The sequence below is a fragment of the Cetorhinus maximus genome, chromosome 3, assembly GCF_964194155.1.
Source record: "Cetorhinus maximus chromosome 3, sCetMax3.hap1.1, whole genome shotgun sequence".
NCBI classification, from domain to species: domain Eukaryota; kingdom Metazoa; phylum Chordata; class Chondrichthyes; order Lamniformes; family Cetorhinidae; genus Cetorhinus; species Cetorhinus maximus.
In genome coordinates, this window is record NC_135881.1 from 176,144,536 (window position 1) to 176,159,399 (window position 14,864).

Below are 14,864 nucleotides of genomic sequence, written 5' to 3' on the forward strand. Positions count from 1 at the left end.
AAATGGCACAATTTTGAAAAGTTTGGATGTGTTGATGGCAGTACACAGATATCCTTATAGGAGACAGGTCAACATATAAAATTCTTGAGGCTTGACAAGGTAGATGCTGAGAAAATGTTTCCCCTAGCTGGGCATCTAGAACATGCAGTCACAGTCTTAGTATAAGGTGTAAGCCATTTAGGACTGAGTTGAGGAGAAATTTCTTCACTTAGAGGATTGTAAATCTTTAGAACTCACTACCCCTGCAGCTGTTGGTGCTCAGTCATTGATTACAGTCAAGACAGGTCGATGGGTTTTGGGTACTAAGGAATTTAAGGGATATGAGAATAGTGAGGGGTGGTGGCGTTGAGGCAGAAGATCAGCCATGATCTCTTATTGAATGACAGAGCAGGCTTGAAGGACCAAATGACATAATCCTCCTATTTCTTATGATATGGAGGCATAGAGTATAAAAGCAAAGATATAATTCTAGAACTTTATCAATCACTGGTTAGACCTTAGCTGGAGTATTGTGGACAATTCTGGGCACCACAGTTTAGGAAAGATGTAAAGGCCGAAGGCTACAGAGGAAGCTTACCAGGGTACTACCAGAGATGAGGGACTTCTGTTATGAGCAGAGGTTTGGGAAGTTAGGGCTGTTCTCCTTGGAACAGAGAAGCTTAAGACCAAATAGAGATTTGAAAGATGCTGAGAGGCTTTGATGGAGTAGAGATAAACTATTCCCCGTGGTGGATGAGTAGATCAATAAATAGCTAGAAGCTAGATTTTAAACCATTGGCTAAAGATCAAGGAGAGAGATGAGGAGAAATCTTTTTCAGGATCTGGAATATTCTACCTGAAAAGGTGGAGGAAACTGATCTCATAAATACTTTTAGAAAGGAGCTGAACAGGTACTTGAGAAGGAGGCACTTGCAATGTTAAGGATAACACGGAGGGGTTTGGGACGAAGCATCACTGCCTTTTCAAAGAACCAGCAGAGTTACGACAGGCTGAGTGGCTGCCTTCAGTGTGGTGGCATGACTATCTGGTGGGGATTTTACTGAATGAAAAGGTTGTGTTCAAGCCCCACTTAAAGTCTTGAGCGTACAATTAAGCTAACACAATATTGATGGAGTGCTGCATTATCATGAATGACATCTTCTGGACAAGTGTTTAATCAGCACTCCTGCCGTGTTTAGGTGAATGTTTTGAAGCATGGACAACATTAAAGCAAGCATTTTATAAACATTTTAAAAGTGTTAGTAGTGATAACAATAGTAATAGAGAAGTTATATTAAAAAGATTAGCATGACACAATCAAAACGGATTAACTGATCATTTATCAGACATTTGTTGTTAACATTTATGTTATACTTGTTGTTTGAGAGACCTTGGTGTAAGTAAATTGCCTGCAGAATAGTAATAACCAGACCAAAATTAACTGGTTGTTAGTACTTTGGGATATCCGAAGGCTGTGAAAGATGCCATATAAATGCAAGTTCTTGTTTTAGCTGCATATTGTGGATTCATAAACTTTCAAAAGATTCAATAATTTTTTTAAATTTGTCAGCAACTTTGCTTTTATTTTGCTGGACCTGCATTATCAACTGTCTGGGGCTTTTTTTGAACCAGGAAGATCAGTTGATCTAAGGAGGGGACTTTGAATCCCTAACCCTTTGGCAGAAGTAGATTTGTAGATAATTATTGGAGCTAAGTTTTCCGCTCCTATGGGTTGGAGCCTGTGCATCTAGAGTCACTTCACCACACTGTCTGGTTAAATGTCGATTTATTGCAGCTATCTCTGAAGAATTTGTTTATCTCTTGACTTGAAATTGAAACCTACTTTTTGATCAATGAAATGTGCACTTTTACTGCTTTGCTACTGTTGGGTCCAATACACTAATTATTTTGTTTGAAGTCCATGGTGTGTAATTTGAGGATACCGTAGATCACGGTGTATAAATTGACCTGGCTTGAAAGACGACCCCATTTTCTTGGCACAAAAATGCATGTTTAGGCTTACATTTGGCATATAAGTTTAGCCCAACTTGAGCTAGTAAATGCATGTTTAAGGCTATAGTCATGTTAGGAGTCGGCCTCAATTTTTCATGTTTAAGATTATACTTACTTTATAAGTCAGCATGTGGGATTAAGCAGACAATATGGGCCATGTTGCCAAGATGATGTGTGGGAGTTTAAAACATGCCCCCACACAGGGCAGACTGCACATGGCAACCGAACAGAAATGGTCCTGATGCAAAAAGAATGAAGTACGAAGCTAGTTTTGAACTCAAAATTGTAACATTTGCTAGCTCATCAAATAATGGTGCTGCAGCGAGGGAATTTGGTTTTAGTGAAAAACTGGTGCGAGGATGGAAGGAGTAGTTATCCATGAAGAAGATGCCCAAGACCAAATGCGCCATGAGAACAGGGACCAGCCACTAGCCTGACCTTGAAACAAGCATCAGATGCGTCCTCAAATCATCAGAATGGTTTCATCGTCACCAGAAATGCAGTGCGTATATATGCACTTAAGTGGGCCAAATTAAACCCTGAGCCCAGCAAAGGTTTCAGAGCAACAGATAGTTGGGAACCAATGGATGTACTGTACTTAGATTTCCAGAAGACATTTGATGGGGTGCCACATCAAAGGTTATTGAAGAAAATAAAAGGTCATGGTATAGAGGGTAACATATTGGCATGGATAGAAGATTGGCTAGCTAACAGGAAACAGAGGGTAATGATAAATTGGCCTTTTTCTGGTTGGCAGTATGTAACGAGTGGTGTGCCACAGGGATCAGAGCTGGGGTCTCAACATTTTACAATTTATATGAAGGGACCGAAGGTATAGTTGCTAAATTTGCTGATGACACAAAGATAGGTAGGAAAGTAAGTTGTGAAGAGGATGTAAGGAGGCTACAAAGTGACAGGTTAAGTGAGTGGGCAAAGATCTGGCAAATGGAGTATAATGTGGGCAGATGTGAAATTGTTCATTTTGGCAGGAAGAATTTAAAAAGCAGATTATCTAAATGGTGATAGGTTGCAGAGCTCTGAGGTGCAGAGGGATCTGGGTGTCCAAGTGCATGAATCACAAAAGGCTAGTATGCAGGTACAGCAAATAATTAGGAAAGCAAATAGAATGTTATCATTTATTGTGTGGGAAATTGATTGCAAAAGTAGGGAGATTATGCTTCAGTTGTACAGGGCACTGGTGAGACCACATCTGGAATACTGTGTACAGTATTGGTCTCCTTATTTAAGGAAGGATTTAAATGCGTTAGAAGCAGTTCAGAGAAGGTTTACTAGACAAAGACCAGGAATGGGCAGATTGTCTTATGAGGAAAAGTTGGACAGGTTAGACTTGTATCCACTGGAGTTTAGAAGAGCAAAAGGTGACTTGATCCAAAACCTTTAAGATCCTGAGGGGCCTTGACAGGGTGAATGTGGAGAGGATGTTTCCTCTTGTGGCAGAATCTAGAATTAAGGGTCACAGTTTAAAAATAAGGGGTCATTCATTTAAGACAGTGACTAGAAATTTTTTCTGAGGGTTGTGATTCTTTGGAACTCTCTTCCTCAAAGGGCAGTGGAAGCAGAGTTTTTGAATATTTGTAAGGCAGAGCTACATAGATTCTCGATTAACAAGGGGGTGAAAGGTTATCGGGGTAGGCAGGCATGTGGAGCTGAGGTTACAATTCGATCAGCCATGATCTTATTGAATGGTGAAACAGGCTCGAGGGACCTACTGCTAACTCGTATGTATGTTTGAACTTAAGTAGAAAGGTTCAAAAACAGCTCTAATGAAAGGCACAGGACATGAGAAGACCAGATTCAGGGTTGTATAGCCTGCATGGCTGTCGAACAAAACTAAAGCTTATGGTAATTTTCAAACATAAAACCATGCTGAGAAACAAACTCCCTGCAGGAGTTTTTGTGCATGTCCATTACAGCAGCATGATAGAGGAGGACGGAATGAAGTTGTGGATCAGTAATGTGTAGACTAGGCATCCCAGTGGCCTACCCAAAGAACGCAGTTTATTATTGTGGGACGTGTTAATATCCCATATAACCGATGAGATCAAAAAGACCCTGCTATGAAATAACACCCAAGTTGCAGTTATAGAAAAGGGTCTAATGTTTGTCACAAAACCTTTGGATGTGTGTCTGAAAAAGCCATTCAAGGATCACGTTTGTGTCAAATGGAATAGGTGGATGGTTGATGCAGAAAATAACCTTCACAAAGAGTAGAAATATGCATGCTGCCCTGCTTGATGTTTCATGTTTTAGAAGCTATTAAGAAAATACTACCTTAAGAACCCCTGTTAATCCTGGTTACTGCTGTTCTACGTCATGTCTTCTTGGACATATGGTGGAATGACAGATCATGTGTTTTTATGGTGATTGCTGTCTATTCTGAAAGGATTGAAGATGCTTCAGAATTAAACATTAAACTGGTTTAAGTAATAGCCAAGGTTTGCAAGGTTAGAAGCAGTCATTTGAGAGTTCAATGTTCATCCTTGGAACTACCACAGCATCCAGTTAATTTCAGCAGTTGCATTTGAGATTTAGTTGCTTTCCATAGCTGTGCTGATTAATTTACTACTAACAGACATGTTAAAGAACTTGCTTTTGTACAACATCTTTCACACTTTAATGCTATCCCATGGCACTTTACAGCCAATTTTGAATTACAGTCACTGTTGTAATCTAGGAAATACAGCAGACATCTTGCACACAGTAAGGTCCCACAACCAGCGATGATATTAATGATCGGATAATCTGTTTTGGTGTTCTTGGTTGAGGGATAAATATTGATCAGGACATTGGGGAGCATTGTTCTGCTCTTCTTTGAAGTAGTGAAGTGAGATCTTTTATTTCTACCTGAGAGGGTCGCTGGGGTCTCGGTTTAATGTTTCATCCAAAGGAACAACACCTCAACACTCCCTCAGTACTGTCGACCTAAATTTTTTGCTCACATCCCAGGGGTGGTACTTCTACCCACAGCCCTATGACTCAGAGACAAGGGTGCAACGACTGAGCTATGACTGAAACCTAAATGTTGCAATATAACACTCCTTGGTTTAAAATGAGAAATTCCATTCAGGAAATGGGCAAATTTCCATAAAATGCTGTGTTGCCATAGTACACTTGTTCATATTTTCAATTATGTAAGGTATTACCCTAATAAAATGTAATCTTTAGCTTCTGTTATTCAACCTGAAACTGTCTAACTCATGTTGTTTATTTGTAGTGGAATTTTCCCAGTGCCATGCTCACACGGAAGGCTGGGGCAGCCTTGGCAGTAGGCTGCACAGTGGTGGTGAAACCAGCTGAAGATACTCCCCTGTCGGCACTGGCATTGGCAGAGGTGAGCTCTACAGATAGCGGTTATTAACAAAGCCGAAATTAATTGAGACCTTGGATTTTGTCTGTCACGGAAGAAATAATTAAAGGACCATATGCATGGATCTACTCTTCAATTAATCTCATTCCTGTTTAATAACCTTCTCATCAGCTACCTTCCTGGGAACTACAGAACAAAGACACCTTCAACCAATTTTTCTGAACACTTGTCAAAAAATCCTCATCCTTCGTGACCAATTAGACAACCCCAGGAGGTTTCAAAGCCATTCATTACTTTACACAGTAATGAACTCTTCCCTTCCATGTGCTGTTTTGATCTGGAATATACCAAATGCCCCTTTGCAAATCTGTTTCTAAGTTTATGTGGATGACGCCTAGTTCTATGAAACATCATCTCACCTCACATTTTGTTTATTCCCTTAGAAATGATTAAGTCCTCGTCTTTTCTGTGAGTAGAAAACCAAAGCATTGGGTTTATCTTCATGGTTTAATTATCTCAGGCTAGTGGTCATCCTTGTTGCTTTTCTCTACGTTAGCTTCAGAACCCCAGTGCCATTCTGAGGTGGAGGAATCAAAACTGGGCGCAGTACTTCAGATGGGATCTTATCCAATCTTTGTATTATCAGGCCCCACAATTATAGAGTGACATAATCAAATTTTGATCCTACCAGTCAAAAACTCCTATGCTTAGAACAGGCCAACAGTTCTGCTGCAGGATCGAGAATGCATAGCCTCGTATGGTAAATCTACACCATTGAGTAAAACTGTTATCAGGCATAAATAAACCTCTTCCTCCAGTAACAGGTGCTCGCTGTGCGATGGTTAGACCTCTGTCACAGTGGCATTTTTGAAGTTAGACATGAACATATTTCTTTGGTTAGCTTTCAGTCTCAGTGTCTGCAATGCACATTGTTTCTGATTGTATATTATTTATTTATAAATAAACATATAGATATATATCTTTTTAATATTATTATTGATAATGTAGTATTATATGGCCATTAAGATGGGGTTTCTTTGATTAGTAACTTGGCAAGCCAAGCTTCTACACAGTGCTGGGGTTGAGGGTGGTTTTCAATGGTTAAGCTCTTGTCTTCTCATTGGGAGAAGGGAACAGTCGAAGAGGCAGAGGGGTCTTGCTTTTTCAAGTTTTTTTATTCATTCCTAGGGTGAGAGTTTTGCTGTCTAGGCCGCGTTTATTGCCCATCCCTAATTGTCCTTGAGAAGGTGGTGGTGAGTTGCTACAGCCCATGTGGTGTAGGTACACCCACAGTGCTTTTAAGGAGGGAGTTACAGGATTTTGACCCAGCGACAGTGAAGGAACAGCAATATGTTTCCAAGTCAGGATGGTGTGTGGCTTAGAGGGAAACTTCCAGGTGCAGGTGTTTCCATGCACCTGCTGCCCTTGTCCTTCGAGATGGTAGTGGTCGTGGGTTAGGAAGGTGCTGTCTAAGAAGGCTTGGAGAGTTCCTGCAGTGCAACTTGTAGATGATAAACACTGCTGCCACTGCGCCAGTGGTGGAGGGAGTGAATGTTTGTGGATGGAGTGCCAATCAAATGAGCTGCTTTGCCCAGGATGGTGTCAAGCTTGAGTGTTGTGGGAGCTGCACTCATCCAGGCAAGTGGAGAGTATTCCATCACCTTCCTGACTTGTGCTTTGTAGATGATGGACAGGCTTTGGGGAGTTAGTGCCAGACATTTTAGCAATGCTGTCTTCGAAAGTGAAGTCAGCTCATAAACCAATTTATTGGTTTCCAGTTGGACCTCATTTCAATAGATTATAATGCCACCTTCTGTAAGTGGAAACATGTTGACACATTCAAGGTTATGATATCAAGTAAACGTAATGTGGGTGTTATTCTTACCATCCCTGAGTTATCTAATTGATTTAGGGTAGCAAAGGTAATCTGTTGTAGGAAATTCCAGGATCACTAATGAGAGTGGCCAATCCTATTGATCTCAAAAGAATATCTACTGTAGGCCCAAAATTTTTACACTAAAATAAAAGCAAAATAGTGCAGATGCTGGAAATCTGCAACAAAAACAGAAAATGCTGGAAAAACTCAGCAGGCTGGCAGCATCTGTGGAGAAAGAAACAGAGTTAATGTTTCGAATCAGTCTGACTCTTCTTCAGAGCTAAAGAGAAATGGAGATGTGATTAAATTTATACTGTTTAAGGGGGATGGGGCAGGTGGAGCTGGATAAAAGACCAGGGAAAGGTGGGGACAAAGGAGGGATTGATGTTGTGAACTAAAGGACAAAGGGAGTGTTAATGGTCATGGTTGGTGCTAAAAAGGTGCTGATAGTGGCATAAAGGTAAGAAAGCAGAATGTGATAATAGCAGAACAGGGGTAGCATTGTGTGAAAGAACATCATGGAACAAGTAACAGATAGCCCTGTGGGGGAGGGGGTGGTGGTGGGGAAAAATGGATAGAAAATGGAATAGAAGGTGGAATGAAAAAGGAGATAAAACTATGGATAAATAAATAAAAGTAAGTGGATAAAAAAAATGAATGTAGAAAAAAAGAGGATTTAAAAAAAGGGGGTGAGGATGGAGGAGAAAGTTCATGGTCTGAAGTTGTTGAACTCAATTTTAAGTCCAGAAGGCTGTAAAGTGCCTAATTGGAAGATGAGGTGCTGTTCCTCCAGTTAACATTGGGCTTCACTGGAACATTGCAGCAGGCCAAGGGCTGACGTGGGCATGAGAGCAGGATGGGGTGTTGAAGTGGCGAGCGATTGGAAGGCCTGGGTCATGCACACAGACAAACCAGGGGTGTTTCGCAAAGCGGTAACCCAATCTGTGTTTGGCCTTCCTGATGTAGAGACCACCACATTGGTAGCAGTGGATGCAGTAGACCAAATTGAAGGAGGTGCAAGTGAAGTGCTGCTTCACCTGAAAGGAGTATTTGGGCCCTTGGACGGTGAGGAGGTAAAGGGGCAGGTGTTGCACCTTCTGCGATTGCATGGGAAGGGGATGAAGTGTTGGGGATGATGGAGGAGTAGACCAGGGTGTCCCGGAAGGAGTGGTCCCGACGGAATGCTGACACGGGGGTGGGGGGTGGGGGGGTGAGGGGATGATGTGTTTGGTGCTGGCGTCATGCTGGAGTTGGCAGAAATGGCGGAGGACGATGCTTTGAATGCGGGAGCTGGTGGGGTGATAAGTGAGGTCAAGGAGGACCCTATCATGGTTCTGGGAGGGAGGGGAAAGTGTGAGGACAGAGGCGCGAGAGATGGGTCAGACATGGCTGAGGGCCCTGTCAACCACCACAGTGGGGGGGCGGGGGAACCTTGGTTAAGGAAGACATGCTAGAAGTGTTGTTTTGGAAAGTGGCATCACCAGAACAGATGCGACGGAGGCGAAGGAACGGATAGAATGGGATGGAGTCCTTACAGGAAGCAGAGTGGAGGAGCTGTAGTCGAGATAGTTGCAGGAGTTGATGGGCTTGTAATGAATGTGAACAGCCAGTGGTCATGGTATACATTGGTACAAAGGACATCGGTAAAAAATGGGATGAGGTCCTAAAAGCAGAATATAGGGAGTTAGGAAGTAAGTTGAAAAGTAGGATCTCAAAGGTAGTGATCTCAGGATTACTACCAGTGGCTCGTGCCAGTCAGAGTAGAAATAGCAGGATATATTGGATGAATATGTGGCTGAAGAGATGGTGTGAAGGGGAGGGTTTCAGATTCCTGGGGCATTGGGACTGGTTCTGGGGGAGGTGGGACCAGTACAAACTGGATGGGTTACACCTGGGCAGGACCCGGACTGATGTCCTAGGGGGAACATTTGCTAGAGTGGTTGGGGAGGTTTTAAACTAAAATAGCAGGGGGATGGGAACCTATGCAAGGAGTCAGAGGAAGGGGAATCAAAGACAAGAACAAAAGACAGAAAGCGGAATAAGAAAAGTGATAGAGAAATCAAGGGCAAGAATCAAACGGGGCCTCAGTGAAAAATATTGGGAACGGGACAAGTAATGTTAAAAAAATAATCCTTAAGGCTTTGTGCCTTAACGCGAGGAGCATTTGCAATAAAGTGGATGAATTAACCGCGCAAATAGATGTAAACAGGTATGATAAAGTTGAGATTATGGAGACATGGCTGCAGGGTGCCCAGGGATGGGAACTGAACATCCAGGGGTATTCAGTATTTAGGAAGGACAGACAAAAAGGAAAAGGTGGTGGAGTTGCATTGCTGGTTAAAGAGGAAAAACGCAATAGTGAGGAAAGATATTAGCTCCGACGATGTGGAATCTGTATGGGTAGAGCTGAGAAACCCTAAAGGGCAAAAAACCCTTTAAGACCCCCAAACTGTAGTGGTGATGTTGGGAATGGCATTAAACAGGAAATTAGAAACGCATGTAATAAAGGAACATCTGTAATTATGGGTGACTTCAATATGCATATAGATTGGGCAAATCAAATTAGCAACAATACCGTGGAGGAGGAATTCCTGGAGCGTATACGGGATGTTTTTCTGGACCAATGCATTGAGTAACCAACGAGAGAACAGGCCATCCCGACTGGATATAGTGTAATGAGAAAGGAATAATTGGCAATCTAGTTGTGCAAGGCCCCTTGGGGATGAGCGACCATAATGTGAAAGAATTCTTCATCAAGATGGAGAGTGACGTAGTTGATTCTGAGACGTGGGTCCTGAATCTTAATAAAGGAAACTACGATGGTATGAGGCACGAGTTGGCCATGATGGATTGAGAAATGTTACTTAAAGTGATGACGGTGGCTAGGCATTGGCAAACATCCAAAAGGCGCATGGGTGAACTGCAACAATTGTTTATTCCTGCCTGGCGCAAAAGTAAAACAGGAAAAGTGGCCAAACTATGGCTTACAAGGGAAATTAGAAAAGTGTTAGATGCAAGGAAGAGGCATACAAATTGGCCAGAAAAAGCAACAGACCTGAGGATTGGGAGCAATTTAGAATTCAGCAAAGGAGGACCAAGGCATTGATTAAGAAGGGGAAAATAGAGTACGAGAGTAAGCTTGCAGGGAACATAAAAACTGACTGCAAAAGTTTCTATAGGTATGTGAAGAGAAAAAGATTGGTGAAGATAAATGTAGGTCCCCTACAGTCAGAAACAGGGGAATTTATAATGGGGAACAAAGAAATGGCTGACCAACTAAATACATACTTTAGCTCTGTCTTCACAAAGCACACTAATAACATACCAGAAATGTTGGGGAACACAGGGTTTAGTGAGAGGGAGGAACTGAAAGAAATCAGTATTAGTCGGGAAATGGTGTTGGGAAAATTGATGGGATTGAAGGCCGATAAATCCTTGGGGTCTGATAATCTACATCCCAGAGTACTTAAGGAAGTGGCCCTAGAAATAGTGGATGCATTGGTGGTTATCTTCCGAGATTCTATAGACTCTGGAACAGTTCCTACAGTTTGGAGGGTAGCTAATGTAACCCCACTATTTAAAAAGGGATGCAGAGAGAAATCAGAATTATAGACCAGTCAGCCTGACGTCGGTAGTGGGGAAAATTCTAGAGTCCATTATAAAAGATTTAATAGCTGAGCACTTGGAAAACAGTGGCAGAATCGGATAGAGTCAGCATAGATTTATGAAAGGGAAATCATGCTTGACAAATCTACTGGAATTTTTTGAGAATGTAACTAGTAGAGTTGATGAGGGGGAGCCAGTGGATGTGGTTTATTTGGACTTTCAGAAGGCTTTCAACAAAGTCCCACAGAAGAGATTGGCGTGTAAAATTAAAGCGCATGGGATTGGGGGTAGTGTATTGAGAAGGATAGAAAACTGGTTGGCAGACAGGAACCAAAGAGTAGGAATAAACGGGTCTTTTTCCGAATGGCAGGCAGTGACTAGTGGGGTACCGCAGGGATCGGTGCTGGGACCCCAGTTATTCACAATATATTATGATATATCACAATGATTTAGATGAGGGAATTAAATGTAATATCCCCAAATTTGCAGATGACACAAAGCTGGGTGGGAGGGGGAGCTGTGAGGAGGATGCAGAGATGCTTCTGTGTGATTTGGACATGCTGAGCAAGTGGGCAAATGCATGGCAGATGCAGTATAATGTGGATAACTGTGAAGTTATCCACTTTGGTAGCAAAAACAGGAAGGCAGATTATTATCTGAATGGCTATAAATTGAGAGAGGGAAATGTGCAACGAGACCTGGGTGTCCTTGTACACCAGTTGCTGAAGGTAAGCATGCAGGTGCAGCAGGAGGTAAAGAAGGCAAAGGGTATTTTGGCCTTCATAGCCAGAGTACAGGAACAGGGATGTCTTGCTGCAATTGTACAAGGCCATGGTGAGACCACACCTGGAATATTGTGCGCAGTTTTGGCCTCCTTATCTGAGGATGTACTTGCTATAAAGGGAGTACAGCGAAGGATTACCTGACTGATTCCTGGGATGGCGGGACTGACATATGAGGAGAGATTGAGTAGATTAGGATTATATTTGCTGGAGTTCAGAAAAATGAGGGGGGAACTCATAGAAACCTATAAAATTCTAACAGGACTAGACAGGGTAGATGCAGGAAGGATGTTCCCGATGGTGGTGGAGTCCAGAACCAGGGGTCACAGTCTGAGGATACGGGGGTAGACCATTTAGGACTGAGATGAGGAGAAATTTCTTCACCCAGAGAGTGGTGAGCCTGTGGAATTCGTTACCACAGAAAGTAGTTGAGACCAAAACATTGTATGTTTTCAAGAAGGAGTTAGATATAGTTCTTGGGGCAAAAGGTATGGGGAGAAAGCGGGAGCAGGCTATTGAGTTGGATGATCAGCCATGATAATGAATGGCGGAGCAGGCTCGAAGGGCCAAATAGCCTACTCCTGCTCCTAGTTTCTATGTTTCTATGAATATTGGTGGACAGCCCATCACCAGAAATGAAGACAGAAAGGTCAAGGAAGGGAAGGCAAATGACAGAGATGGACCATGTGAAGGTGATAGAGGGGTGGAAATTGGAAGTAAAATTGATAAATTTATCCAGGTCCAGATGAGAGCATGAAGCGGCACCTAAACAGTCATCGATGTACCAAAAAAAAGTTGTGGGAGGGGCCTTGAGTGGGACTGGAACAATGTGTGTTTCACATACCCCATAAAGAGACAGGCAAAACTGGGACCCATGCGAGTACCCATAGCCACACCTTTTATTTGGAGGAAGTGAGACAAGTTTAAGAAATTGTTTAGTGAGAGAACAAGTTCAGCCAGGCAGAGGAGAGTGGTGGTGGATGGGGATTGTTCGGGCCTCTGTTCAAGGAAGAAGTGGAGAGCCTTCATACCATCCTAGTGGGGGATGGAGATGTAGAGGGATTGGACGTCCATGGTGAAGAGGAGGTGGTTAGGGCCAGGGAACTGGAAATTGTTGATATGACGTAGGGCATCAGGGGAATCACAGATGTAGGTGGAACGAGGCTGGACAAGGGGAGAGAGAACTGAGTTAAGATAGGAAGAAATGAGTTCCGTGGGGCAGGAACAGGCTGACACAGTTGGACTACTGGGACGGTCCTGTTCGTGGATTTTGGGAAGGAGGTAGAAACGGGCTGTTCGGGGTTGGAAGCTGTGGAGGGAAGATCTCCAGAGGAGATGAGTTCAGTGACAGTCCTGGAAACAATGGCTTGATGTTCAGTGATGGGGTCATGGTCCAGGGGAAGTGAGAAGTGTCTGAGAGTTGGCACTCAGCCTCTGCGAGGTAGAGGTCAGTACACCAGACAACAACAGCACCACCCTTGTCGGCAGGTTTGATAACAAAGACAAGGTTGGACCTAAGAGAACGGAGTGCAGCAAGTTCAGAAGGTTAGAGTGGGTGAGAGGAGCAGAGAAATTGAGATGGCCAACGTCATGCCGACAGTTCTCAATGAAAAGATCGAGAGCAGGTAAGAGGCCAGAGGGAGGGGTCCAGGTGTAGGAAGAATATTGGAGGCGGGTGAAAGGATCCATGGAACCAGGGAGGACTCCTGCCCAAAGAAGTGAGCATGGAGGAAAAGGCAGCGGAAAAGAGTTCGGCATCGTGCTGAGCCCGAAATTCATTGAGATGAGGGGGCATAAGGCCGCCTCCCCCATCCCATCCTCTACAGGGCCATCTGTTACTTATTCCAGGTTGTTCTTTCGCAAAATGCTACCCTTGTTCTGCTATTATCACATTCTGCTTTCTTACCTTTGTGCCACTATCAGCACCATTTTTAGTGCTCACCATCACCATTAACGCTCCCTTTGTCCCAAAATTTATACGTCGTCTTCTGTAAATGCTTACCTACTCTTGCCTGAAAGATACAATGGCGTCCACCTCAAATATTTGTTTGGCAAAGAACTTTTCCCCAACTTGTCTCCTCTTGATAAGCATTTTAAATTGATGACATCTTCAACTCTAACTCCCAACCAGACAAATCATCATTTTTTCCTACTCACTCTATCAAGACCACTTCATAATTGTTTTTTAAGAATTGCCATCATCACAGGATTAGAAAATAAATGTTTACTGGGTTTTTTTTGTATTTAAGTAGTGCATTTGTGTATATGTCTAAAGTATTATACCCAAAAATATCACTGTTGAGTATCCATCTCAATGTTTGCTCAGAAAAATTGTGCATAAAATAGTTTTATTTTGAGTTGAAAGGGATAACCTTGGAGATAAATCATTCAGGATTACTGGGTCATGTATAAGGCATTCGAGCAAAATAAATCAAATGTTTGCTTTTGTATTAAATACTGACAGCTTTTTAAAAAAAATAAAATAAACTGACTGTTGGAATGGAGTTCACTGCAAAGTGGATGGCTTCGCTTAATTCCAGAGGTAAAGGTTTCTCAAAAGTTAATTCAGTGCATTGATATTTCTTGTTTTTGTAGCTTGCCGATCAGGCTGGGATTCCTGCAGGGGTTTTCAATGTAATCCCCTCTTCCAAGTCTAAAACGCCTTCTGTGGGAGAGGTACTTTGTACAGACCCTCTTGTTGCTGCAATCTCTTTTACTGGCTCCACAGCTACTGGAAAGGTGGGTATTTTGATGCCTGATGGTAAGCTGACTTTTACTGATGCATCTTGTTACATTGCTGATAACTTATCTGTGAGGTTTTTGATGTATGATGTTTTGGAAATATTCAGTTATATCACGAGAAGTGGATGGTGGTGTTTTGTTTTAGTACTGGAACTAGTTGACAAGATGTGTAAGATTAATATGCTGAGATTTGTCAATAAATCCTTGGATAATATATGAACAGGCTAGATTGGATTTAATCATTTTAAACCATTGGCATATACCTCATTAGTCATGTAAGAAATGGGATCTAATGGCGTGACTCATTGGACAAACCTATATAATGTATCTGAATCTGCATCTGAAGTTACTCTGTGATTTGCTTTTGATGAATCTCAGTGTATACTATGCCAACTGTTGTAATTTGGCCTACAATAGATAGCCTAAACACTGACTGACAGGTAAATAGGAAAGGTATCCTGAATGACCTGTCCAATAGAATGGTGGTTTGGTACTCCAGTGATGTATTCTCCCTATTTAAACCTGGCAGGCTGTCTCA

The 14,864-nt window shown here is 42.5% G+C and overlaps 1 protein-coding gene across 1 annotated transcript in view; it reads left to right on the forward strand.

The window, feature by feature from the left end:
- The window catches only part of aldh5a1 (aldehyde dehydrogenase 5 family, member A1 (succinate-semialdehyde dehydrogenase)), a 34,727-nt gene that overhangs the window by 12,166 nt on the left and 7,697 nt on the right, over positions 1–14,864 (forward strand). Inside the window, exons 4-5 of the mRNA XM_078539312.1 lie at positions 5,228–5,344; positions 14,180–14,323. Of these exons, the coding sequence (XP_078395438.1) occupies positions 5,228–5,344; positions 14,180–14,323 (261 nt within the window). The remainder of the gene's footprint in view (positions 1–5,227; positions 5,345–14,179; positions 14,324–14,864) is intronic.